This window comes from Tursiops truncatus, chromosome 1 (genome assembly GCF_011762595.2).
Source record: "Tursiops truncatus isolate mTurTru1 chromosome 1, mTurTru1.mat.Y, whole genome shotgun sequence".
Classification (NCBI taxonomy): domain Eukaryota; kingdom Metazoa; phylum Chordata; class Mammalia; order Artiodactyla; family Delphinidae; genus Tursiops; species Tursiops truncatus.
In genome coordinates, this window is record NC_047034.1 from 145866153 (window position 1) to 145892448 (window position 26296).

General features: G+C 51.3%; 2 protein-coding genes across 12 annotated transcripts; one reads left to right on the forward strand and one right to left on the reverse strand.

Moving 5' to 3' along the window:
- Nucleotides 1-25787, forward strand: POMGNT1 (protein O-linked mannose N-acetylglucosaminyltransferase 1 (beta 1,2-)). 11 transcript variants are annotated; one of them, XM_073790318.1, is made up of 23 exons: nucleotides 1-103; nucleotides 3783-3854; nucleotides 5779-8090; nucleotides 17167-17336; nucleotides 17943-18057; nucleotides 18193-18311; nucleotides 18994-19059; nucleotides 19150-19263; nucleotides 20044-20191; nucleotides 20354-20452; nucleotides 20609-20736; nucleotides 21081-21151; nucleotides 21381-21456; nucleotides 21736-21866; nucleotides 22076-22134; nucleotides 22381-22523; nucleotides 22606-22734; nucleotides 22801-22944; nucleotides 23870-23934; nucleotides 24110-24154; nucleotides 24521-24656; nucleotides 24904-25013; nucleotides 25113-25787. In XM_073790318.1, the coding sequence occupies exons 4-23, from the start codon at nucleotides 17217-17219 to the stop codon at nucleotides 25198-25200; spliced, it is 2106 nt and encodes a 701-aa protein (XP_073646419.1). In that variant the 5' UTR covers nucleotides 1-103; nucleotides 3783-3854; nucleotides 5779-8090; nucleotides 17167-17216; the 3' UTR covers nucleotides 25201-25787. The 11 variants fall into 11 exon arrangements, with proteins under 11 accessions (XP_073646419.1, XP_073646424.1, XP_073646427.1 ...); XM_073790323.1 differs by lacking the exon at nucleotides 1-103 and adding an exon at nucleotides 21652-21735 and having other exon boundaries at nucleotides 3738-3854; nucleotides 21825-21866; nucleotides 22451-22523; XM_073790326.1 differs by lacking the exon at nucleotides 1-103 and adding an exon at nucleotides 21652-21735 and having other exon boundaries at nucleotides 3738-3854; nucleotides 21825-21866; nucleotides 22451-22523; nucleotides 22819-22944.
- LURAP1 (leucine rich adaptor protein 1) lies at nucleotides 3339-13286 on the reverse strand. The gene is made up of 2 exons (XM_033867330.2): nucleotides 13016-13286; nucleotides 3339-3860 (listed from the first exon to the last, which is right to left on the reverse strand). Exons 1-2 carry the CDS (start codon nucleotides 13211-13213, stop codon nucleotides 3339-3341), a joined length of 720 nt encoding a protein of 239 aa, XP_033723221.1. The 5' UTR covers nucleotides 13214-13286.
- Nucleotides 25788-26296: the final 509 nt, after the last annotated feature.

Genomic DNA, 26296 nt, shown 5'->3' on the forward strand with positions numbered 1-26296 from the left:
GTATCACTGAACATCCAGTATGTGCCTGGCACCATGCACAGAGTGAGCCTGCATCCAGTGCAAGATCCAAGCATTTCTCACCTAAGCTGCCACTGAGCTTCCAGTCAGTCCAGTGCGCAAGTTCACCACCCCATCCTAAATGCAGGCTCTTACACTTGCCCATTCACGTGGTCTCATCTCCTTGGTGGACTCATCCCAGCCAGCACCACCCCTTATACTCCCAGGCACTGTTTCTGCAGCTGCCAGGAGCTCTGTCATCTCTGCCTTTACCCCAAGCCCTGACAAGTCCCCAGCCCACTTGGAGGATAGTATGCTCCCTCTGATATCTTCAAGCCTCCATTTTCATCCCATTCTCTTTTGTCTCTCTGCATCTTTCTCCCTTTTCACCCTTTTCTTCTTTGAGCTCCTAAACAGGTCCTCCTCATAACCCGGAAAGGTCTAAACTAACAGGAGAGCTAAGCCTTAAACAGTCAGTCCAGAGGCAGGTAGGAGGGACCAAGAATGTGTGCTTGCCAAGGGTTCCTGGGCCTCTCTAGTAGTGAAATGGAGTCTAAGGTATTGAGACAGGATGTCCAGGCTACCTGGAGTTCCCAGGCAGCCCCACTCACCCACCTCTGCAACCCCTCAATACCCTCAGATGCCAGTCCAACTGAGCTGTAATCCCCTGACTTTGGAGCTCCCCATCTCCACAGGACCCAACTGGATTTCTTTATCTCTCATCTCCCACCCCTATCCCCTGCTTCTCACGTCCAGGTCTGGAATGCTGAATTCTGCCCCCATGATGTCTGGGCCTACTCACCCTACCTTCCCAGAAAAATAGTTGGTCCAAGATTGATCTTCCTTATATCTGTGGTCCATATTAATGCACCCTTTACCCAATCCTGGTCCAAGGGTCTCTTTCCTCAGAGCCTGTGGCTCTTTCTCTAAATATCGAGCTGCCTCTCTAGGGTGGGGTAAGAACCTATTAAAACAGGGAGAAAATTGCTTTCAGATCCTTTGGGCTTGGGTGGTGACAGGGTGGGGTGGGGAAACAGTCTGGCCAAGTGATGGAATTGTGGGTGGACAGGCAGGCAAGCGGGCGATCTGGGTTCTTTAACCTGAGCATTGTCACAGATTTACCATGGGTGACACTGGTAAAGTCTCTGCCTTCTGTAGGCCTGTCTCTCTAACCTGTCTGTGCAATGAGAGGGCTGGTCTTCTTTAAGGCTATATTTGAGCCTGAAGGTTTCACCCAGCTATTCCAGCAATGGTGCATAATGGTCACAAGAGGGCGGACAACCTCTTCAGCTCAGAAGTTTATAGATTAAATGAATAAGCAAGCTTTGAAAAGGAATACAATAGTTCCAAGTGGAAAGGTAGTTACCCATAAGTCACCACAAAATGGCAACAGAGTCAGGGTATTGGGAAAGGGTATTTGAATTCCCAGCCTAAGGGGAGGTCAGGAGCCCCAAGACCTAGAGAGGTAAGGAGAAGGCTGGTGGGCAGCAAAGAAGAGACTTACAGATATTCTTTAGAGATTTCAATCACTTTGAGAGGAGAGGAGGAAATGTATTGCCCCAAAAGGATTGGGGTGGGGGGTTGCAGAACCAGACTTGAGTTTAGGGGAACTGGAGATAATCAACTTGGCTTCCGTCCCTTCCTCAGCATAGAATGAACAGTAGAGAAATTGCAGGAGTTATTCCAGGAGTTGAGGAAGACTCCTCCAACTCACGAGGGCACAGCAAATAGGCAAGGCTCACCTGACATCCTTTTTTCTCCTTTTTGCCTTCCAATAATCTAGTTTCAGGGCCCGGGAAAGACAGGGACCAACATAGGGGCAGTTACCTGGGGTTCAAAGGGTTAACCTCCAATAATTCATATTCTGACATCAGCCACAGCCTTTGTCCCCACCCTCTCTCTGGGCCTGTCCCCTCCCTGAGCCCCAGGTTGGCAGGTTCCCTGAGTCCCTCCTTTGGTGTAATTCACTAGGGCCCTGGGATCCAGGCCCAGAGCCAGTGCCCTGCTCCCTCAGCAGGTCCAGGGAGTCTAAAGCTGGCTCTAAGGGAGGAAGGAAAGCAGCTTTTCCCTCCTATTCTCCCCCCTCCCAGGATGTGGGCCCTAGGACCAAAGAGCCTCTGTCTTTCTCTGCCACACCCCCCATTGTAACCTAGACAAGGGGATTCCTTGTGTCCTGGCCTCAGGCTGGCATCCTAGTAACCAAATGGTGGAAGGTCTGGGGCAGGATGGGGGCAGGGGAATCACAAGATCTGAGAAGATACCTCCCCCTTTTGGAGATTCTGGTACACCCCAAGCTTCTCCTCCCTCTGGCTCCCATCAGCGTTGGAGAGAGAAGGCTGAGGGACTCATCTGCATATAAAAGGTCTGAGGCCCAAAGTGGAAACCGAGAAGGTGTGGAGACACAAAGGCTGAACCTCCTGGCGGACAGATTTGGAGCCAGAATACAAGAATGGGGGCAACCCAGGGACAGAGTAAGACAGGGGACTGTGGCAGGGCAGGCCAAGCAGACTTTTGAGAGCTGTAGGTGGAGGCTCCTGCCAGTTTCCTCCCTAAAAGCACAGATATAGGAATGCTGGCAGCAGACAGGCGTGTGGTCAGAGAGGAAGTGAGAATCCCTAGGATAAAATGAGAACTCCCTGTTTAAATACTGAGAACCTCTCTGAGAAGAAGTACAAACATCTGACTGAGAAACCTTCCTGCGAGGAGGGTGGCATGTTCCCATTCACAAGAAGTAATGGTAGGGAGAATAAATGATATGGTCTCACTTAGCAGCAGGGGCTCAGACACCCCTATACTGACCTATCATCACTAAAAGACTGGTACAGAAAGGCTAATCCATCCTGGCAGGAAATGACATCACTCACCAGACAGGAAGGGGTGGCTCTACCAACCCCAAAGGCTTCTGGGAGGGCCAATCCATGGAGGGTTGGCCTTGAATGTCCATGACCCTCCACAATCCTCCATCTTGGCCAAGAGGGGAGCCAAGGCTGCTAGATGTTGGGTGAGGCAATTATACCCCCATCTCTTCATAAGTGATCTCGCAGGGATGCTAAACCATCAAATCCCAGTTGGGAGGAAAGGGGAAGAGATACCATCACACCTGGAGCCACAGGTCAAGCCTCTAGAGTCAATGTATCCATGAAAATAGCTCTAGGGACCCAATAATTGAAGGATAAAGGCAGAGCCTCCCCAGGGATCAGAGAGATGGTGAGGCCAGGTTTCCATGGTAACTGATTTCAATGCAGCCTCTTCCTAATCCCAGATTGAGGGAGAATAAATTTGAGGGAGACCAGGGCCTAGCGATGAAAGAGCCATAGGAGTACAAAAGAGTGGAAGAGTTGTTACAGGAAGGTCACATCATCCTGGCACTGGCCCCAGTACCAGTGGGTCTCAAAGCCCAGCTTGGTACTCTCATCCTCTGGTGGCTCAGGAGGTCCACCTTGGAGCCCCTCCCCGGGGGGCTTCCACACAGCCCTCAAGCTTCCTAGCCTGGTGGCTGTCAGGTCCACCTCAGTCCTGGCCCTCTCCCCGCCGGGTATAGCCTTTGCCCAGTCCATCTCGGGACGGGGAGCCCTGGGGGGGCCCTGTTCATCCAGCTCGCTGGGGGCCACTGTGTCCAGGAAGCTGCCAATGGAGACACTGTCCAGTCGGTCAGTGGAGCTGGTGTCTGGCAGGCTGTCCCAGCTGCCTCGCCTTGAACGGCCTGGGCTCCCGCCTGTCAGGCTATATTGGCTGCTGGTGAGGCTGCTGCAGTGGCTGGTCAATGTCCCCCGCTCCTCCAACAGCCAGCGCACTGCCTCAATGCCCTCGTTCAAGGTCACCAGCTGCTGTAGGATCTTCACATCGATGGCTCGCAGGTAAGCCTAGGGGAGTGGGAGAAGGAATCAGTTCCAGGTTCTGGGCCACGGGTTTCCGCAATGTTTCTAGAGGCCTCTACCTTGTGATCCAAACAACTATGCTTCAGTTTCAAGAAGCATGGAAATAGAATGGTTTGGAGTGTAGGCTTTAGAAGCAGAGAGACTGCTGTTTAAAATCTCAGCCCTACAACTGATTAGCTGTATGACTGTGGGCAACTTTCTTACCTTCTTTGAGCCTGGGTTTCCTTGTTTGTGAAATAGGGTTAGGTCACTCACCTCACAGGGTGGCTGGGAGAATTTTGTGATGTTTTTTAGGCACTGAGCACTGTGCCTGGTACAGAGTAAAATCTCAATAAGTGTTAAGTATTAAAATCCAATCCTACTGAGATTTGAACTTCACAGTTAGGGTATTAACTATTGAACCAGTCCAGATTCACCAGTAAGACTTAGAAGCAGTCATCCGAAGAGTAGCCTGGGGCTTCCCACTGGTGGCGCAGTGGTTGACAGTCCACCTGCCGATGCAGGGGACACGGGTTCGTGCCCCAGTCCGGGAAGATCCCACATGCCGCGGAGTGGCTGGGCCCGTGAGCCATGGCCGCTGAGCCTGCGCATCCAGAGCCTGTCTGTGCTCCGCAACGGGAGAGGCCACACAGTGAGAGGCCCGCGTATCACAAAAAAAAAAAAAAAAAAAAAAAAAAATCCCCTGTTCAAAGAGTAGCCTGAAAAAAAAAAAAAAAAAAAAGAGTAGCCTGATAGGCAGCCAAGTGTTAATTGGGAAGTAGACTGGGCCAAAATGAGGCAGGAGCTTGGGGGGTAAAGAAGGCACTAACCTGGTCCTCCTTCAGGATGTTGGTAGCAGCTGCTGTGGAAGGGAAGGGTTGGCTAGAGCTTCAAAGAGTCAGAATCTCACTGGCTGGGAATTCGGGGCTTCCCTTTACTATACACCAGTCTCCTTGTCTGCACTGGGAGTAAGTTTGACTTACTGGGTAATCTCTAGGGTCCCTTCTAGCTCAGATGCACTGAGTTATCTTCCCCAAGTACAAGTGTGAACTTGTCGCTCCCTTGCTCAAGAACATTTTCAGGCTTTGCACTGCTCTTAGAGAATAAAATCTAAGCACTTTAGCAGCAGGTCTTCAAAAGCCTGTCATAATACAGCTCTTGCCCATCCCTCTAACTTCACCTCTAGGATATTTCTGTGGGAACCCCAAGTCCTGCCACACACAACTTTTAAAATTTCATTTTATTTAGCTTTACTTTTTTTTTTTGGCCACACTGTGCAGCATGTGGGATCCCAGCTCCCCGACCAGAGACCAAACCTGCAGCCTCTGTAGTGGAAGCATAGAGTGTCAACCACTGGACTGCCAGGGAAGTCCTAGGTTTACCTTTTTTTAAAAAAAATATTTATTTATTTGGTTGCACCAGGTCTTAGTTGCAGCAGGCAGGCTCCTTAGTTGTGGCTCATGGGCTCCTTAGTTGTGGCTTGCTGGCTCCTTAGTTGCAGCACAAGGCTCCTTAGTTGTGGCTCGCTGGCTCCTTAGTTGCGGCTTGCCAGCTCCTTAGCTGCAGCATGCAGGCTCCTTAGTTGTGGCATGCAAACTCTTAGTTGCGCCACGCATGTGGGATCTAGCTCCCTGACCAGGGATCGAACCTGGGCCCCCTGCATTGGGAGTGCAGAGTCCTATCCATTGCGCCACCAGGGAATTCCCTACCTTTACTTTTAATAAAAGTTATAGATGCACATAGATTAAAGAAGCAAACAGTTCTCAAAGATGGATTATGAAAAGTAACAGTTCCCCCATCCTAGTCCTAAATCCCACTTTCCAAAGACAGCTACTATCGCTTTTTTAGCTGTTTATTTTGGTACTTACCTTCTAATTCCCAAATAACTACTTATTGATTTTTTTTTTTTTTTTCTGGTACACAGGCCTCTCACTGTTGTGGCCTCTCCCATTGTGGAGCACAGGCTCCGGACGCACAGGCTCAGCGGCCATGGCTCACGGGCCCAGCCACTCCGCAGCATGTGGGATCCTCCCGGACCGGGGCACGAACCCGTGTCCCCTGCATCGGCAGGCAGACTCCCAACCACTGCGCCACCAGGGAAGCCCTCTCTGAATGTTTTTTTAATAACTTCCTGTTTTTGTTCATGGCTGCAATATTATCTCATCTCTTTAAGGATATAATTAATGATTGTTTAAGTTCTTATCTCCCTGAATTATCTCCATTTTATTCAAGTCGCTTTTTTCTGTTTGTATAGGTCTATATAGTTAAAGGGCTTCATCAGATGTCTTACAATCTTTAGCTGCTGCTTATACTTCAGAGTGGTCTCTAAAAAGCTGATGGAAACTCTCTGTGCCTGAGGCTTGCCAGCTCTGAACCTCACTAAGGGTTATTTTGCTAGGATGTTTGATTGGGTAAGGCCTGTAGGTAGTACCTTGCGTGTGTGTGTGTGTGTGTGTGTGTGTGTGTGTGTGTGTGTTTCTTGGGTTCATCACATTCACTATATTATACCCGTCTAGAGAGTATAATGTAAGCAAAGCTGCCAATGTTCTGGGAGCCAAGTAAGGGAAAGGCTGGGAGGGGTATTACATAGCATTTAGTATATTTTAATTTAATCCCTCTTGCTCTCAAACTTTGCTTGGTGTCTCCCAACCTGGAGACCTTTGGTTCTATTATTTTTTAAATATATATTACTTGATAAATGTTTATTGAATTATTCAGGAAATAACTGCTTTAGTCACACCTACAGTGATAAGCCAGAAATCAGACCAACTTTGTACACTGAGAAAAATATAGGCACTGGAATTAAACAGACCTGGATTCAAGTTCCAGTTTTGCCATTAATAAGTCATATGAAATTGGAATATTTTTTCCCTTTAAACCATCATTTCTTCATTGTAAAAAGAGGATACTATCTAATTTAAAGGTTTATTTTCAGAAATAGAAGGAGCATTAACAGGCAGAGCATACTGCCTGACAAGTATTCACTAATCAATAAATGGTAGCTATTTGGCTTTACATATTACTATGGTTAACTTATCTACTATGGCATAAGCACAGAAAATTTTGTACCTGAAATTATTTGTGTTTTTGGAAGAACATCACAACATTTGGAAGAATATTTGTTGACTTCAGTTAAACAAATGATTATTGGGTACCTGGATTTTCTAATAATTACAAAGATAATGGAGAAACTCTCCCTGCTTAACAGAAGCTTACAGTTTCAGTAAGGAGATGTGGACATAAATAACTGAAGTACCACAGACTGCACAGACTATTAATGACACAGGATAAAAGAGATCATCTTCAATTATTTCGTGCTGGGGACAAATTTATTAACAGTGAAACCATGTAGTCCATGACCAAACTAAATGTATTAAACAAAATTTTTCTTACTAAAAATGCTTCTCCTGCTTTGTTTTCTCCCCCCTTCCTTTCCTCTTTCCTCCTTCCTTCCCTCCTTCCCTCCCTCCCTCTCTTCCTTCCTGCCTTCCAGTCTTCTTCCCTTCCCCTTCCTCCCTTCCTTCTGTTCTATTCTTTCCAAAACTTACATTTCCAGTTTTCTGCGATGATAAAGGAGTTCTGGGCACTTGGTTGCCCAGTTGGGGAGGGATTCTTAGAGTATGATTTTTTTTTTTTTTTTTTTTTTTTAGTTTTTTATTTATTTATTTTTTTGCTTCGTCAGGTGTTAGATGTGACACGCCAGGATCTTTGCGGCGCGGGCTCTTCGTTGCAGTGTGTGGGTTTCTCTCTAGCTATGGCATGCAGGCTCCATAGCACATAGGCTCTCTAGTTGTGGTGCACGGGCTTAGTTGCCCCGCGGCATGTGGGATCTTAGTTCCCCGATCAGGGATTGAACCGGCGTCCTCTGCATTGCAAGATGGATTCTTTTTTTTTTTTTTTAAGATGTTGGGGGTAGGAGTTTATTAATTAATTTATTTATTTTTGCTGTGTTGGGTCTTCGTTTCTGTGCAAGGGCTTTCTCTAGTTTTGGCAAGCGGGGGCCACTCTTCATCGCGGTGCGCGGGCCTCTCACTATCGCAGCCTCTCTTGTTGCAGAGCACAGGCTCCAGACGTGCAGGCTCAGTAGTTGTGGCTCACGGGCCTCGTTGCTCCACGGCATGTGGGATCCTCCCAGACCAGGGCTCGAACCCGTGTCCCCTGCATTAGCAGGCAGATTCTCAACCACTGCGCCACCAGGGAAGCCCCGAGATGGATTCTTAACCACTGGAACACCAGGTAAGTCCCAAGTATGATGCTTTTTTTAAAAAAAATAAATTTTATTTATTTATATTTGGCTGCGTTGGGTCTTCGTTGCTGCACGCAGGCTTTCTCTAGTTGCGGCTAGTCAGGGCTACTCTTGGTTGCAGTGTGCAGGCTTCTCATTGCGGTGGCTCCTCTTGTTGCAGAGCATGGTCTCTAGGCATGTAGGCTTCAGCAGTTGTGGCTCACGGGCTCTAGAGTGCAGGTTCTGTAGCTGTGGCGCACAGCCTTAGCTGCTCTGCGGCATGTCGGATCTTCCCGGATCAGATATCAAACCCGTGTCCCCTGCATTGGCAGGTGGATTCTTAACCACTCTGCCACCAGGGAAGTCCCTTTTTTTTTTTTTTAAATATTTTCTTTTTTTTTAAGGTTTTTTATTTGTTTATTTAATTTATTTTTGGCTGCATCGGGTCTTCAGTTGCAGCATGCGGGCTCTTCGTTGCGGCGTGCAAGCTTCTCTCTAGTTGTGGCACATGGGTTTTCTCTCTCTAGTTGTGGTGCGTGGGCTCTGTAGTTTGCAGCATGTGGGCTTTCTCGTTGAGGTGCGCGAGCTCAGTAGTCGTGGTGCGCGGGCTCAGTTGCCCCGCGGCATGTGGGATCTTAGTTCCCTGAGCAGGGATTGAACCTACATCCCCTGCATTGTAAGGCGGATTCTTTACCACTGGGCCACCAGGGAAGTCCCCTGAGTATGATTCTTTTTTTTTTTTTCCCAATTTTATATCACTAATATAAATGAAAACCAGTTTTTTTTTTTAATTTATTTATTTTTGGCTGCGTTAGGTCTTCGTTGCTGCACGTGGGCTTTCTCGGGTTGCGGTGAGTGGGGGCTACTCTTCGTTGTGGTGTGTGGGCTTCTCATTGTGGTGGCTTCTCTTGTTGCGGAGCACAGGTTCTAGGCGCACGGGCTCAGTAGCTGTGGCTCATGGGCCCTAGAGCACAGGCTCAGTAGTTGTGTCACACAGGCTTAGTTGCTCTGCAGCACGTGGGACCTTCCTGGACTAGGGCTCGAACCCATGTCCCCTGCATTGGCAGGCGGATTCCCAACCACTGCACCACCAGGGAAGCCCCCAAGTATGATTCTTAAACAGACATTCATCAACCCTTTTGTGTTCAGCTCTATTTGCACCCTCAGATCTAGAAATATCTGAGACCAACTCCTGAGACCTTTGAGGTGCAAAATGGGTTGCTTTTCAACTTTCCTCATTGCTGGCTTGGAATTCAGCTTTTTTCAAGTCTACTAAGTTAGTTACTACTCTTCCTTCTGCTTTCAGCTTCCAAAATTTTGTTCCTGTCATATTCTCTCCTGTTCTTGTCATAATGGCTTCACAGCTTTAAAAATAATCTTTCTACTGGCTTTTAGTGGAGTTTCAGGGGGGAATGGAGGTAAATGCATGTGTTTAATGTGCCATCTTGAACTGGAATTCCCACTGACTTTATTCAAGTCACAACTCAAATGCCACCTCCTCTAGGAAGTCTTCCCTACACTTCCTTAAGGTGGAATTAAGCCATTCAGTCATGGAACAATATTTATTGAGTGTTTCTTATAGGCATGGCATTGTGTAGATAAAGCAAGAAAAGACCATTTCTTGCCCTCAGAGAGTTCACAGTCTAGTGGGTTAAGATAAGACAATGACACAAGCACTTAAAATTCAGTGCAGAAAATGCCAGGGGATGCAAATGCTGCACAGAGAGCTGTGGGTACCTAGAGGACCATAACCAGAGTAGTAAGGAAATGCTTCCTAGAATAAAGGACATGAGCTGAGACTTGAAGGTCAAGTGGGACTTAGCCAGACAAAGCCATGGAGAGTCATTCCAACCAGAAGAAACAGCTTGTCTTCTCCAGTTCAGTTCTGCCTTTCCAGAGCACAAATCTGACCATGCCACTCTATAATGAAGACTCTTCCAGGAAGTCCTCCCTGAGTTCCAACAGCACCTGTGCCAGAGTGGCTAGTCTGTCTCTCTCTTCCTTAACCCAGACTATGAGCTCCCTGGAGCAGCAGGTCCTGCCCAGTTCGTTTATGGTGCTTAGCCTAGGATTGGGTAGGTCAGATTCAGTTCTATGATTCTCTTGTCTATACTATCCTTGGTCCCTCTGCTGGTCCCAGGGTTCAGGGGGCTGGGTTTTATCATGTTGGCGGCAAATGAATCTGAGGACCAGATTCTATAGTCCTGTGACAGTGGGATTCCCTGACTGTGAAAGCATCACTGCCCAGAATAGAAGAAAGCAAGGCTTTCTTGCCAGAAAAAGAAACAGTCATTTCACACCATCTCTTTGGAAACAGAAAGGGGATAAACAGCTCAGGAGAGATGCAGCCTCAGAGGCCACTCCAACCCAATTCTCTTCCCAGGGGGATTCAGGTTCCCCATTCTTTCCTTTAACATGTACACACCAAACCCTCTGACCAGCCCTAAGATCACAAGTATGGCTCACTCATGGCTCAATCTAAATGAAGCCCTGGGATAAAAGCCTACAGATCTCAGTCCTAGCTCCCTGGTTTTAGAATGAGATTCCCAGACTATTGTTACCCCTCTCTCCCCTCGCCCTCTCCCCCAGGAGGTAGAAAAACTGAGGCCAAGAGTGTCAGGGCTCTGCTTAAGATCACAAAATTATTCAGGAGCAGGGCCAGGACTTGAACCCATGCCTTCTCTCTCCTTGCCTAAAGCTTTTTCTCAAACTGCTCTGTGGGGGTGGGTTGTCATAGCAACAGTTCTCTGGGTGGGAGGATTAAGTAGGGGAAGTTGCCATTGTTTCCCCTTCCCACAAATCCCGGGGTCTGTCTGGTTCAGTCAACTTTTGGGGAGGGAGTAGTAGGGGAGGGAGAGGCCTAGAGGCAGTGATGACCTTGGCCTCAAGGGCAGGACTGCCCCCTCCCTGCAGGAAAGCTGAGTGAGGGACAGTTGAAGGACAGTACTTAGAGGGCTTGGACTAGTTCTGCCACAAGCGGCTCCAGGGGAAACCCCCTGCCCCACCCTTGTCCCCCTGGGTGCCACCCAGTGTGTAGGGCAGAGTGCATAAAGAAACCTAAGATACCTCTGCTGAGGAGGGAGAAAGGAATGGAGTAGGAGTCCGTGGGGCACATAGGGAGCCTCTCCCTGTGCTGGACCCCAGAAGGCTCCCTCCCTTGAGTTCTTCATGGGCAGCCTCGGGCCCCAAGCCAGGCTAGGTCAGGAATGCAGAGAGACCCAATCAAAATTAAAATGTACCCCTTAAAGTTTATGAACAGGTAATCTGCACCAAAGAGAGAAAAGAGAGCCAGAGCGACTAGGCACGGCTCCCCCCAGTATGAGCTCAGGCAAGCCCCTTAACACCTGCAAGCATGTTTGCTCTGTGAAATGGGAAAATAATGACTGCTTTTCTCACTCCAGTGACATGAAAGGCATTTAATGCATCTGGCACAAAGCAGGTCTCAACGGTGAAGATGTAAAGTGTAGGCAAATCACCTGGGTTCAAAGCCTGGCTCTGCTTTTTACTTTCTGTATGACTTGGGCAGTTACTTAACCTCTCTGTGCCTCAGTTTCTTCATCTATAAAATATCACATACCTAATAAGTCTCTGTGAGGACTAAGAGAATATCTTGTAAAATGTTCAGCATGATACCTGGCACATGCACTTGGTGAAAGTTAGTTTCCAAAGCAAGACATTCTAAGTTAGCTCTTTCTGGGCCCTGAGCTAAAGTTTGTACAGTGAGGCAAAGCCAGACCCCTCCCTTAGGTGGGCACAGTTACAGCCCTGCTCTGGAGAATTTGGCAATAGCTTCCGATCTTCAAGGCCAAGTGCACATATGGCATTCAAATCCTTCCCCCAGGGAGCCTTTCCTGATTGCTTTGCCCACAAATCTCTCCTCCCAGCCTCTCAGGCTGTCAGGTAGCGCCCATGACCTCCCTCCCAAAGGCACCCCCTCCACACACACACACACACACACACACACACACACACACACACACACACACCTCAGCCTGGCACAGAGCTGGGCACAGTGGGGCTCCAGGAAGACCTGTTAGCTGACACACTCACTGTGGGCTCCTGGTTCTGTGCCAGAAAGTGGCTGGCAATTCCTCAGTTCCCTAGAATTGGCCACAAAGTGGTGGCAGGTGTAAATCACCCCCTTCAACAGAACCAGGGCCCTAGGGAGCCTGGGAGGCCCCAACTGCCCTTTTGGCTCTGAATCTAGACCAGCAGCAACAGGGAAGGGGTTGGGTGCCTGTTTTCTCCTCCTCTCCCCAAGGAAGTTCAGATGAGATGCAAATACCCAGTGTACTTGGGGGTTGGTAGGAAGGAGACTGAGTCTGCAGTGATGGGACCAACACGGCAGGTGCTGTTATTCTGTGTCTGCTAAGGTTCTAGGAACTTTCAAATATTTTAAGTGGGTGTGGGGGAACGTTGGGGAAAGAGGATGTTTTTAGTGGCCCTAGCCCAGGCAGTTTTCACCCAAATCTCTTCTGTGCTGAGTGTTGTGGTGGATACTGGAGCCTCTGAGGAACAAACCCTGGGCCCAGTTTGCAAGAGGAGAAAAAACTGGTTGCCCTACAATGGTGGCTGGGGGCAGAGGTGGCCCCAAAGTGAGGCGAGAGGGGGAAGATTTGTGCTGTGCTAGGTTCTCAGTGCTTCCCAATCCTCACCTCTCCCCTCCCAATTATTTGGCAAAAAAAAAAAAAACAACTGAAAGAACCCTGAGCCTCCCACCCCAAGTGCTCAGGGCCCATCAATACTCCACTCACCCTTCCTGGGGAACGCAATTAATGGACCCCAGGGCTTAAAGATTGATCTGATAGGAATTCTGAGGACTTAGGTGGGGAATATTAACTCCCTCCTCTCCAGCCCAACTCTGGGGACGCGAGTCCATCCCTTCCGGCCCCATGCTGGAGACTCCGTGCCCCTGGCCCGTGTAGCCCACACTCACCAGCTCCATCCTCAGCGCCATGATCTTGTCGCCCAGGCTGTGGCCAGTGCTAGGCGCCCCCGGGAGCAGCAGGGCGCCAGAGGTTCCCGGCTCCCACTCGCCTCGCAGCCCGCGGAGCAGCCCTTCAGGGGTCTTCCTGCCCACCTTGCCCTCCACGTCTCGCAGGTCAGGCGTCTGGGACTCCGCAGTCCCCTCCATGCGGGCCTAAGCCTGAACAGGGTTGGGCGACCGGACGCCGGGATCCCGCTCCCAGGGGTCCTCCTTTCACAGCAGCTAGTGCAGAGCGGAACCGGTGGGTCCCCGCCCGCGCTGTGTGGGGGCGGGAGGAGGGCGCCGTAACACTCAGAAAAGCCGCGCAGAGGGTGTGTGTGGTGTGTGTGTGTGTGTGTGTGTGTGTGGTGTGTGTGTGTGTGTGTGTGTGTGTGTGTGTGTATTCGAGTGCTGCGCACACACCTCTGGCTCCGGAATGGGTGAGGCTGGGCGATGCTGGATGTGCACCTGAAAGAGCTCAGCGCCTTCTCCTGACTCTGGCTCCGGAATGGGTGAGGCTGGGCGATGCTGGATATGCACCTGAAAGAGCTCAGCGCCTTCTCCTGATTCCGGCACTTAGTCCAGCCAGGCACTCAGCAGGTGCCCAATGAATGTTTGCTGAGTGACGTTAAGCATCCTCAGTTAGGGAAGTGGGATTTTAAGGAACATTGGTAACAGAACTACAGAGGGTTTTGGAAGGCTTCCTGGAGTAGAGGAGCTGGATCTAAAACAGTGCTTGGAATTTAGCTAGCCACTGATACACACACACATCCAGTGTAGCCACTAAATTTAGACTAAAGGAGCAACCAGTATTGAAGCCGAAGAGGGCTACATCATGCTTGATCTTGTAAACTGATGCTTCTTAAACTTGACTGCGCATACATGAATTATCTGGGAATCGTTAAAATGCAGATTACAATTCTGTAACTCTGGGTGGGGCCTGAGATTCTGCATTTCTAACAAGCTCCCTGCTGATGGCCATGCTGCTGGTCCAGGGACCACACTTTGAGTAACAAGGTTATAAAAGATGGTTCTAAGGTGCTGGGATTTTATTCTATGGGCAATGATGATCCCTAAAAAGCATTTTATGCTTTGGCTTGATTTTGTTTTTCTTTTTTTTTGCGGTACGCGGGGCTCTCACTGTTGTGGCCTCTCACTGTTGTGGCCTCTCCCGTTGCGGAGCACAGCCTCCGGACGCGCAGGCTCAGCGGCCATGGCTCACGGGCCCAGCCTCTCCGCGGCATGTGGGACCTTCCCGGACCGGGGCACGAACCCGTGTCCCCTGCATCGGCAGGCGGACTCTCAACCACTGAGCCACCAGGGAAGCCCCTTGATTTTGTTTTTTAATCCAAGTAATTCCAGCCCATGGTTACAGAAGGATTTATAATGAAAAGATAGTTACCGCAACCTATTCTTTCCCACCTCTAGTCCCACTCCCCAGAGGCAACCACGTTCAGCTATTTTTTCCTGGTGTTTATACTCATAACTCCACAATAGACTTATACCACTATGTCTTAATTTTAAACATTGTCTACTGACTTCCTATTATGATAAATAAGATCTACCTCACACTCTGTATTTCCTTCTTCCATTGGCCCTATACATTTCTATCATTATTTTTTAGCTTGTTACCTTTGTAATTTTAAGTAACATACTTTTCCTTAGTATGCCTTGAACCATGGAAGGGTTTTAAATCAGAGATTTACAAAACAGATTTGCCTTTTTGAAAAAATACTCTGGATTTTGCAAGGAGAAAGAATTAAAGGGGTAAAAATCTGGAGTCATGGAGACCAGCTAGAAGATAAGAAACTAAAATGGCCTGGACAGCGGCTGGTGGTAAGGTTGGAAAAGAATTAGACCTGAATGGAGGAGGACTCTTTAGGAGGTAAGATTGACAAGACTTGGTGACCAGTAACATTCATTTGTTTATACTGGCATTTGATAAATATTTGTCCAGAAAACGAACGATTTCAAAAAATATTATGGAGAATCTCCTATCTTCTAGCCGTTGTATGTGGTACAAAGAATACAATGGTGAGCAAACAGACCTGGACTGGTTGCTGGAGAGAGACAAGGAATCGAGGGTGACTCCCAGCTGTTTGATCTGATGCCATTCATGAAGGAAGGGAACACAAGAAGAGGACTGGGAGTGAGAAGAGTTGATTCTAGCAGGAGCTATGTTGAATTGGAGGGACCTATGAGAATGTCCAGCTGGTAGTTGAACACAGGTCTGCCTGGAGCTCAGGAGAAAGGCTAAGTCTGCAGATATGAGTTTAGGAATCTAGATGGTCAGAGAGCTCATGAGACTGGATGAGATCTTCTGTGGAGAGTGAGTTTGAGGAGAGAAGAGGGTCAGGGAGGAACCCTGCAGGACACCCTTCTAAAATGCCTTTTAAAAATGTGTTGGGATTTCTTCTATTCTAACACATACTTATTAGGAGAAATCACTGATTGCCTCAACTACCGAGACAAGCACTGTTAACATTTTGGGGATACCATCCCACCATTTCAGGAAGCAGATGGAATATGGAGAGCTCAAAAAAAATCTAACCTGTCTTCTGGTTTCTTCTGTCTCCCTTTCATCTGTTATCCACAAAACAGTAAATGTTCTCTTAAATTGGATTATGTTGCTTCCCTGCCTAAAACTGTGCCATGGCTACCCACTCACTTCAAATAAGCATCACCGTCACCTAGAAACTTTTTCGAAATGCAGTATTCTGCTCTGCCCCAGACTCCTGAATCAAAAACTCTAAGAATGGGGCCCAGCAATCTGTTTTAACAAGTCCTCCAAGTGATTCTGATGCAAGCTAAAGTTTGAGAACCACTGTGTTAAGCTAAGTGCTTCACATGTGTTAAACTCTATAAGTGTTATTATTGTCAGTATAGTGAGGGGTTAAGAGTGGAATCTGGAGCCAGGCTGCCTGGGTTTGAATTCTAGCTTTACCAACTTCATGATATTGGGCCTCATTTTCTTTGTCTAAAAGATTGGGATAATAACAGTACCTACCTCATGGAGTTGTTGTGGAATTAAATTAGTTAATATAGTAAGATGCTTACTTAGAACAGTGACTGCCATGGAGTGTCATATGAGGTCATACTCATTTCACAGAGAAGGGAACCTGGGCTGAGATGTGAAGTGACTTGTCCAAGGTCTAGGTGGGTGGTAGAACCAGGTTTTTAATTCCCCCGTAGTCTGCAGTGGCCTTGCATGCTCTAGACCTGGGTGTAGGCTTGCCCAAGCAAAGGGAGGGGTATCTGGGTCCGAGGCCTGTAGCCCCTCTGACCCTGGCGCGCCCTGCGGTCTACTCCAAGGCTCTAGGACTCCGACCCCAATCGGGTTTGCCACCACGCAGTGCTGGGAGCGGGGAAGCTGCTCTCCCCCAGCCGCCCACCCGGCCAGCCAGCTGCAAGGCAGCCGAGGCACCGAGCACTACCGCTACTCGCTGGGGGAAGACACCAGCCGCCGCCCTAAGCGCCTCCCGCCGCCCTCTCACCCCGCGGCGGCGGCGGCGGCGGCGGCGGCGGAAGCGGGGAGGCGGGCCGCCCGGGCCGGGGCGGGGCCGCGAGCGGCATGGAGGAGGCGGAGGCCGCGGAGCGCCGGGCCGAGCAGTGCGGGCCCGAGCGGGGCCCGAGCGGGGCCCGGGCCCCCTGAGCCGTGAGTGCCTCTGGGCGGGGGTCCGGGAGGGGTGGCATGGCCGGGCCGGTCCCCGAGTGCTGGGGCGGCCCAAGGCGCGGGAGGAGAAGAGCAGGGCCAGATAGGAGGGGGCGAGGGCGGAAGGGGGTGGAGAATGGGGGGGGGTCGCTGCCCTTCGCTCACCCTAGGACTAGGAAGGCCTGGGGCTTGGTTCTTTTAGGGACTGATGAGCCTTGAGAGCCGATTATTTGGCCTCCAGCCTTGGGACAATGGGCAGTCCTGTCAGTTTCCCCAGCCCCAGGGGAGTTTCCAGGTGATCTGACCCCTCTGAAGGTTTCCTTTCCAGAGAAGTTGAGCCACTTTTCCCAGGTCACACAGCATGGATGCTGCAAGGATGAGTTACTGGGGGATCCTCCTTCATCTCCCCAAGAAAGCATCAGACTTTGGGAGGAAAACTTTACCCCACATGACCCTCTGGTCTCCTCAGATTCCTGAAGGCATGGGTTGGCCAGGACAGTGGTGACCCCCCAATCCGGCATGGACGACTGGAAGCCCAGCGCCCTCATCAAGCCCTTTGGGGCTCGGAAAAAGCGGAGCTGGTATCTTACCTGGAAGTATAAACTGACCAACCAGCGGGCCCTGCGGAGATTCTGTCAGGTATAGAGGTGTCCCATGCCTCCCAGGGGCTCCCTCCCAGCTTTACCCCAGCCTAGACTATGGGTACTGGAACCTACCTTGGCTGCCCCCACCCTGGAAAGAGGGTGGGAAACCTCTTTGTCTCATGTCCTTACCAGGTAGTGGGTTGGGTCCAGAGTTCTGGAATCAGAACCCAAGTACAACCTCCTAGGCTTCTGACAAACCTGAAGTTGGATCAGGAAGGCTTTGCCCAGGACCCACACCTGTCAGGCAGTCAGGGCTAGGACCCAGGTCTTCTGATCCCCAGCATGGTTCTCTGGGACTGGCTCCATCTCTAGGAACTAATTGTGGAGGAACCAAGGGAATCAAGGCTCAAATGGAAGAATACAGGAGTTCTGGGTAGGGAGCGCCCTGATGAAGGGGAAAGGGTCAGGGGAGGGTCCCTGAAGGAGGTGGTCGTGAAACTGAACCCAGGTCTGGGGGAGTAGAGCTGGTCAGACAGAGGGAAGAGAGGCAAAACCCAGGTTCTCCCTGTGTCATCACTTCAGCCAGAGCCCTCCTTTCAGCAAGACGCGCAGTGATCTTTAGGGGGTGCCCCTCTTTAGTTGTCCCCACCCCTCCCCTCAGACAGGAGCTGTGCTTTTCCTACTGGTGACCGTCATTGTCAACATCAAGTTGATCCTGGACACGCGGAGAGCAATCAGCGAGGCCAATGAAGACCCGGAGCCAGAAAAAGACTATGGTAGGACCAGACTGAGGATGGGATTGGTGGTGGAGGGGGCGTCCCCTGGGATCCTGTGGCTGAAATGATGGGCAGAGCCCAAGGGGTGAGACACTGCTGGAGGGACTATCTCCATGACCTGTCACACACCCACAGATGAGGCCTTGGGCCGACTGGAGTCCCCACGGCGCAGAGGCAGTGGTCCCCGACGGGTCCTGGATGTGGAGGTATACTCAAGCCGCAGCAAAGTGTACGTAGCAGTGGATGGCACTACGGTGAGTGGGCTGGTGTCCAGTGTACGGTCACTGCATTCTACTTACTGTATGGTCTGCTGGCTCTGGGTCCACTGCCCGAGTGGGAACTGCAGCTCTGCCAGTTTCTAGCTGTGTGACTTCGGAGGCCTCAGTTCCTCATCTGTAGACTGGGACTAATGATTTCTGCTTGTCAGGATTAAATGTAAGCTATGTGAACTGTATTACATGTAGTGGGATATTATCAAAAGTGATCAGTAGTATTAGTAGGCAGTTAATTCAGTGATTTATTTATTTCGTGGTCCCATTTATTTATTTATTTCCTGGTCCCTTCTTTGGCTTCGGTCTTGTCCTGGACGCTGGGAACCTGGAGGTAGTTAGCCCTGGCCCTACTTTGAGGGGTCCATCTGTGAGACGGTGATACCTCCAGCATGAGGCTGAGATAGTCAAGGGCTCTAAGAGTCGTGAAAGCTGGCGGGGGGTCGGGAGGTGTTGTAGAAAGATGGGATCTCTTTTGATGGGGGTGCTATGGAGGCTTCCTGGAAGAGATGGCCTTCAGGCTGGGTTGGAAGAGAACTGTGTGAACAGAAGCAGAGGAAGGAGGGGAGGTTTTGTTTCATGCAGCTGTTTTTTTTAAGTGCCCATAAGACAGAGAGACCTCAAATGCCAGAGTGAAGAGTTTGACCTTGTCTCTGCTACCCTGTAGGTGCTGGAGGATGAGGCCCGGGAGCAGGGCCGGGGCATCCATGTCATCGTCCTCAACCAGGCCACGGTGAGGTTCTAGGGGTAGGGGACCTAGAGGGCCAAAGCTGAGCCCTCCTTGCTGGTGACACTAACTCATGAGAGGTGTGTCTCCTGCCAGGGCCATGTGATGGCAAAGCGGGTGTTTGACACGTACTCGCCTCATGAGGATGAGGCCATGGTGCTGTTCCTCAACATGGTGGCACCTGGCCGAGTGCTCATCTGCACCGTCAAGGTCAGTGACTCTGCCTTGGCGCCATTCCCAACACCCCTAGCTCCAGCCCTTCTCATGGCCCTGGGTTCTGTGCCCCTAATATGGCATAGTGGCAAGAGCCTCTGGAGGAAGGTGACCAGGTTCCAATCCTATCCTTGTCAATGGAGAGCAAGACAGAGTCCCTACCCTTATGGAGCTTACACCAATAGGGCAAGAGCAACAAAAAGCAGCCAAATAAATCTACCATGTCAGGAAAAGATAACTTGTATGAAGAAGAAAATTAAGCAAGGGAGACAGGGTGATGGGGGTGCATTTTAGAAAGGGGAGGCCTCTGTAAGGACAAGACCTGTGCACAGAAAGCTGGAGGAAGTGAGGAGTGAGCCATGTGAATATCTGGAGGAAGAGCATTCTAGATAGAAAGAATGGTAAGTGCAAAGGCCCTGAATTGGTAAGGTGCTTGGTGTGGAACAGCCGGGCTGCCAGTGGAGCTGGAGTAGAATAAGGGAGGGGAGGAGAAGGGTGATGAGAAGAGGGCAAGGAGGTAGCAGGGGACAGAGGTGCAGACTGTGTGGGATCATGTTAAGGACTAATTAGCCTAGTGACCTTGGGTGATTCTCAGAATCTGTCTAAGCCTTTAATTATCTGTGAAATGATAGAAACCACAAAGGGTTGTTGTGATAGTTTAATGAGCTAATTTAAGTAAAAGGTTTTACATGGTGCTTGACATGTAGTTAGTGTTCCCTGATGCTAGGTCTGCTGGAGCTGTGCCAGTCAGGCTGACCACCTTTTCTGGTCTCCCAGGATGAGGGCTCCTTCCACCTCAAGGACACAGCCAAGGCTCTGCTGAGGAGCCTAGGCAGCCAGGCCGGCCCTGCCCTGGGCTGGAGGGACACCTGGGCCTTCGTGGGACGAAAAGGAGGTGCCAGGACCGTAGGCCATCCGCCCTGTAGTATGAAGGGGCTGAGAGGAGCAGAACTCCAGGAGATGGGGTGGGCTGGGGGCAAATAGGAGTCGGTGGTGGTAGGCTGGATGAAAGTGGGCCGGGAGATGGGAAGAAGCTCCAGAACTGCAGCCTGGGCCCCCATTGCCCCTCATTTCTGCCCCCTGCCAGGTCCTGTCCTCGGGGAGAAACATTCTAAGTCACCTGCCCTCTCCTCCTGGGGGGATCCAGTCCTACTGAAGACAGATGTGCCGCTGAGCTCAGCTGAAGGTGGGGTTAGCGGGCGCTGGGCTCCAGGGCAGTGCCTGGGCTGGGGATAGGCATTTGGGTTCTCTTCACGGGGCTCTATTCTTGACTGGGTGCCTGGTGTTCTCCAAACCACACTGGCCTCATGCCCTCATCCTGTTGACCTCATCCCTCCCTCAGAAGCAGAGTGCCACTGGGCAGACACAGAGCTGAACCGTCGCCGCCACCGCTTCTGCAGCAAAGTCGAGGGCTATGGGAGTGTGTGCAGCTGCAAGGACCCCACACCCATCGAGTTCAGCCCTGACCCAGTGAGTGGGGCCTTGGGCAGCGAGGCCCGGACTCCTTTCCAGCTTGGCAAGGGGCCCCAGGAAAGGTCCAGGTTGGGCTTTCCCTGCCCCAGCCTGGGAGGGAACCGGGAGCTGAGGATTTATGCTGAGCTCTGAAAGACGGGGCGTCTTGGTTGTGGGGAAGGAGCAGGCCATGTGAGCGAAGGCCTAGAGTTGGAGTTGGGCTGAGTGTGTGGAGGGGCCAGGACAGGGAAGACCCTCTGCCTTTTCCCTTGCGTCTCCCTCTCCCTCAAGACTCTTCCCCGGGTGGGGATCCCAGTTTGAAGAGAGAGTGAGGCAAGAGCTGAACACTATTTCTCCCTCAGCTCCCAGACAACAAGGTCTTCAATGTGCCTGTGGCTGTCATTGCGGGAAACCGGCCCAATTACCTGTACCGGTGAGCCTGGGAGGGGGCTGTATCCAGCACTGAACAGGAGGGTGCTCAGTGGTGGGAACCCGAGGCTCATGTACCTGCAGGGGGAACTCTTGAGGTGGGCGGAATGGAAACAGATTCTAGGTGCATTCACCTTTGGGGGTGAACATGGAGAATCTGGGCCCATCTGTAAGCACAGGGGAGTCCTGATTTGGGGGGACAAAGAGGCCTAATCCAACCCTGGGCTCCCCAGGATGCTGCGCTCTCTACTCTCAGCCCAGGGGGTGTCTCCCCAGATGATAACAGTTTTCATCGACGGCTACTATGAGGTGAGTGGGGCTTGGGGGCTTTGGGCGGAGCAGAGCGCAGGGTTGCTGCTGCTGAGTAGCAGTGATCACAGAGGACTGGCAAGGGAGACAGCCCGGGCAAGGGCCATGAAATGTGCAGGGCTTGGCGTGTCAGAGCCTACAGGGGTGGGCAGGGGGCGGGTGGCTCACATGATGACCAGCGGCCATGCCCCTTAGGAGCCGATGGATGTGGTGGCGCTGTTTGGTCTGAGGGGCATCCAGCACACTCCCATCAGCATCAAGAACGCCCGTGTGTCTCAGGTACCGCCTAGGCAAGGATGGAAGGGGTGGACACCTGGCCCCACTGTCCACCCCAAAGCTCATGTGCCCTATTCCTACTCCCCACCCAGCACTACAAGGCCAGCCTCACTGCCACTTTCAACCTGTTTCCGGTGAGTAGTAAAGACAAAACTCTTGGACCTAGAGAGGGGAAACATGGGCATAAGTCTGGTCTTGTTATATAGCAAGCTCTTCCTCTCTCTGGGTCTCATCCTCCTGATGTGGAAAATGGGGGTAGTGCTGCCTGAGAAGTGGGATGGAGGTGGAAGAGATGGGATGAGAAAGTCCCCCTTGGGATCATGTTGTCCCCCACCCCCTACAGGAAGCCAAGTTTGCTGTGGTTCTGGAGGAGGACCTGGACATCGCTGTGGATTTTTTCAGGTGAGGGAAGTGTCCCTCCATGCAGCTCCAAGCTGCGTAGGGCCTCTGTGCATGAGTGGGTCTCCAGGGAGGAGGGCAATGAGGGGTCTTGGAAAGCTTTCCAGAGGAAGCAAGCTCCAAAGTGGGGAAAAATCCTGAGCAAAGGTGGGCTGGTGGGGGTCGGGGCTGGAGTAGAGAGTAGAAAGGATGAATGGAGACAGTGGGGCTCTGGGGGAAGGAGGCATGACTCCGGAGTCCCATCTCCAGTTCTTCCAGCATCACTGTGTGACTGGGTTTGTCCTTGCCCCTCCCTGAACCCCTGGACCCTGCCTCTCAGTTTCCTGAGCCAATCCATCCACCTGCTGGAGGAGGACGACAGCTTGTACTGTATCTCTGCCTGGAATGACCAGGTAGGCTGAGTGGCCAGGGGTCAGCTGCGGAGTTGGTAGAGGCCCCGAGCTAATACCTCCCATCACGGCCCCCTGTCCCCAGGGGTACGAACACACAGCTGAGGACCCAGCACTGCTGTACCGCGTGGAGACCATGCCTGGGCTGGGATGGGTGCTCAGGAAGTCCTTGTACAAGGAGGAGCTTGAGCCCAAGTGGCCCACACCGGAAAAGGTACCCTGGCAGGGTAGGGTGAGTGGGCTGAAGTCCCCTACCAGCTTGGAACCTCGTAACTCTCAGAGTCTTCCATGCCCCCAGCTCTGGGACTGGGATATGTGGATGCGGATGCCGGAGCAACGCCGAGGCCGAGAGTGCATCATCCCTGACATTTCCCGGTCCTACCACTTTGGCATCGTTGGCCTCAACATGAATGGCTACTTCCATGTGAGTGGGAGGCAGGGGTGTTGGGGCATAGGGCACAGTGTGGTAAAAGGGGCAAGAACATGGACTCGAGCGACCCCAGCTCTGCCACTCACTAGCCATGTAGCCTTAGGGAAATTACTTACCTTCTTTTGCCTCAGTTTCTTTATTTGTGAAATGAGGATAAAAATACTCCTACCTCATAGGGTTGTGAGGTTATGAGGTTTAAATGAGTTAATATGTATAATATGTTTTGGACTGTAAACATTATATAAGGATTAGCTGGTATTATTTTTATCATTACTATTTTTAGCACTAGACTGTGGGTGTGGGGAGCATATTTCGGCTGCCACGCACTCGTCCAGCCCAGCAAACTCTGCCCTCTCCTGTCCTTGCAAGTGCTGAGGCCTAAGCCTCAGCCTGAAGTGAACAGAGAGGGCCCCAGGTTGCCACCGCTTCATCGCTGTGCCCAAAGGGCCACTCCCCAGTTATAGCCAGGGAGGCCTTGAGACAACCCAGTGTAAAGAATGGAGAGTTTCCAGCTTGGAACCTCCTAGAAGCCAGAAGGGCCTTCAGAGGCTGATTACTACAAGACCCCCACTCATCTCCGAGAGGGACGGGGAGTGACCTCATGTCCTTCACCCTTAGTACCTTAGTCATAGCAGTTTTCTCCCTCCCAGTCCAGCCTGTCCCTTTGCAGGGGCCATTCCTGGCTTCTGTGGCCCTAGAACAGCAGGCCCAGGGAGAGCCACTGGGGACAAGGACTAGCTCAGGGGTCAGTAGCATGAGATGCCAGTATGAGCATGAGCTCTCTGGCAATGGTGGAGCCAGAGGGACCTTTATAGATCTAGGACTTCATTTGTGGGCCTCGTGGATGTGTGGTGGGTCAGCAGGCAGGTGTGGGCCAGACAGTGTAATGCCCTGATTTTCACCTTCACGTCCGTTCCAGGAGGCCTACTTCAAGAAGCACAAGTTCAACACGGTTCCAGGTGTCCAGCTGAGGAACGTGGACAGGTGGGGGCTGGGGACGGCCAAGGGGAGGATATTTAGGGGCCTTGATAACCAGTGCCTGACAGGCCCTACTAGCCCTGTGGTCTGTGTGTTTACCCCAGCCCTGCTTCCCCCCAATCTCCATGTCATCCCTTGAGGGGCTACTCCCTCCCCTGACCCATTTCTCCCTCTCCTTTAGTCTGAAGAAAGAAGCCTATGAAGTGGAAGTTCACAGGCTGCTCAGGTATGGCCTAGGGCAGTGGGGTATATGAGGCAGGGGGTAAGGAGAAGTCAATACTGGGAGTCTTGGTCCCATAATTTGTGGGGCCCACTGCAAAATGAAAGCCAGGCTCCCTTGTTCAAACATTATTAAGTGGGACTTCCCTGGCAGTCCAGTGGTTAAGACTCCACACTCCCAATGCAGGGGGCACGGGTTTCATCCCTGGTTGGGGAACTAAGATCTCATGTGCCGTGGCCAAAAAATGCCAAAAAACAACAAATGTTAAGAATTCCAAGATGGCAGCAGTAGAGCATTAAAAGCACAGGGCCTGTGTGACACACTCATGAGGTAGGCCCTGTCTTCGCCTTTCTCCCCCACTCCCTGCTACAGTGAAGCTGAGGTTCTGGACCACAGCAAGAACCCTTGTGAAGACTCTTTCCTGCCAGACACGGAGGGCCACACCTATGTGGCCTTTATCCGAATGGAGAAGGATGATGACTTCACCACCTGGACCCAGCTTGCCAAGGTGCCTCAATACCACACCTACCCCAGGAATACCCCTCCCCAAGATACAAGGAGCCTTTCTGGAATCTTCCACCTCAGAACCTTCTCTTCATACTCTCAGAGCCTCTCTTCTAAGCCCCTTTACAAATCCATATTCTTGAAGATGCTACCTCTTGCAAACTGAGGAGGCTGCTGAGGAGAGGGGGTTGGCCAAGGGCCCTCCCCACAGCTCTCCGACTCTTGCCTTTGCCCCACCCCACCCCCACCAGTGCCTCCATATCTGGGACCTGGATGTACGTGGCAACCACCGGGGCCTGTGGAGATTGTTTCGGAAGAGGAACCACTTTCTGGTGGTGGGGGTCCCAGCCTCCCCCTACTCGTGAGTGACTCTATTCTGTCCTTGGAAATGGAAGACTAGTGGGGTTAGGGGACGTAGCTAATGACCTCCTCCCTATTCGTTTTCCTGTTATCTTCCCAGAATGAAGAAGCCACCATCAATCACCCCAATTTTCTTGGAGCCACCCCCAAAGGAGGAGGGAGCCCCAGGAGCTGCAGAACAGACATGAGACCTCCTCCAGGACCCTGCAGGGCTGGGTACTGTGTACCCCCAGGCAGGCTAGCCCTTCACCCAATCCTGTAGGATTTTGTAGACACTCTCAGGGGCTGGGGCTGGTTTGTTTTTAACATGAGACTTAATTACTAACTCCCAGGGGAGGGTTCCCCTGCTCCAACATCCCTGTTCCTGAGTTGGAGGTCTATTTATTTACTTCCTTGTCGGGAAAGGGCAGGATAGTACCTGGGAATCTTTGGGATCCCTGGGCAGCTGATCCTGCCCTTTGTATACTCCCTCCTCCCAGGCCTGGCTCAGAATCTAACCTATTTATTGACTGTCCTGAGGGCCTTGGAAACCGGCGGAAGCCTGTAGGGCCTTGATTTTTTTTTTTGGACTGGGGTGCTGCCCTGAGGGTGGGGCAGGCTCTTACTCAGGAAACTGCTGTGCCCAACCCATGGACAGGCCCAGCAGGGGCCCACCTGCTGATGCAGACTCACTCAGAGACCCTCAGACACTGAACCAGGCCTCTTTCAGCCTCCTCTTTGTCCAGATTTCCAAAGCTGGATGAGGTGGTCATTGATTAAAAAAGGAGAAAAGCTCTGGGGATTGTCTTGTGACTCTGTGTGTGTGTGTGTGTGTGTGTGTGTGTGTGTGTGTGTGTGTGTGTGTGTGTGTGTGAGAGAGAGAGAGAGAGAGAGACCGACACACACAGAGACAGAGACAGAGAAAGAGAGAGAGATGGGTGGGAGAGAGGATGGTCATGATGGATGATGGGTTTTCTTTACTGTCCTCCACAGGTTTATCTTCCATTTGGGGCCATTTGGCCAGCAGGGGATGCCCAAGTCTCAAACTCCAATGTTTTTACCCTAGAACAACAGAGCCTGACCTTTGCCCCACCCTACTTGGGGCTGAGCTCAGAGCGGCCACCCTATACCCCATTCCCACTGTTTAATTAACCATCAGGCTGTTTTCTGCCTAGCTCGTGTCTGGGCCAGGGCACCTGTCCCCAAAAATGGAGCAAGAGAGAGCAAAAAGGGATACCTGGGGATGGGGGCGGGGGGCGGTGATAGAGAGCAGGTGAGTATAGTGGAGGTGGGAAGGAAGTGGAT

What these genes read in the sequence shown, in the direction of transcription:
- POMGNT1 (XM_073790318.1), top strand. Translation starts at nt 17,217, where the DNA reads ATGGACGACTGGAAGCCCAGCGCCCTCATCAAGCCCTTTGGGGCTCGG. An exon ending in TCGTCCTCAACCAGGCCACG is followed by an intron (nt 19,060 to 19,149) that starts GTGAGGTTCTAG and finishes GTCTCCTGCCAG; the next exon opens with GGCCATGTGATGGCAAAGCG. An exon ending in GCCGCTGAGCTCAGCTGAAG is followed by an intron (nt 20,453 to 20,608) that starts GTGGGGTTAGCG and finishes TCCCTCCCTCAG; the next exon opens with AAGCAGAGTGCCACTGGGCA.
- LURAP1 (XM_033867330.2), bottom strand. Translation starts at nt 13,213, where the DNA reads ATGGAGGGGACTGCGGAGTCCCAGACGCCTGACCTGCGAGACGTGGAG. An exon ending in TGGCGCTGAGGATGGAGCTG is followed by an intron (nt 3,861 to 13,015) that starts GTGAGTGTGGGC and finishes CCACTCCCCTAG; the next exon opens with GCTTACCTGCGAGCCATCGA.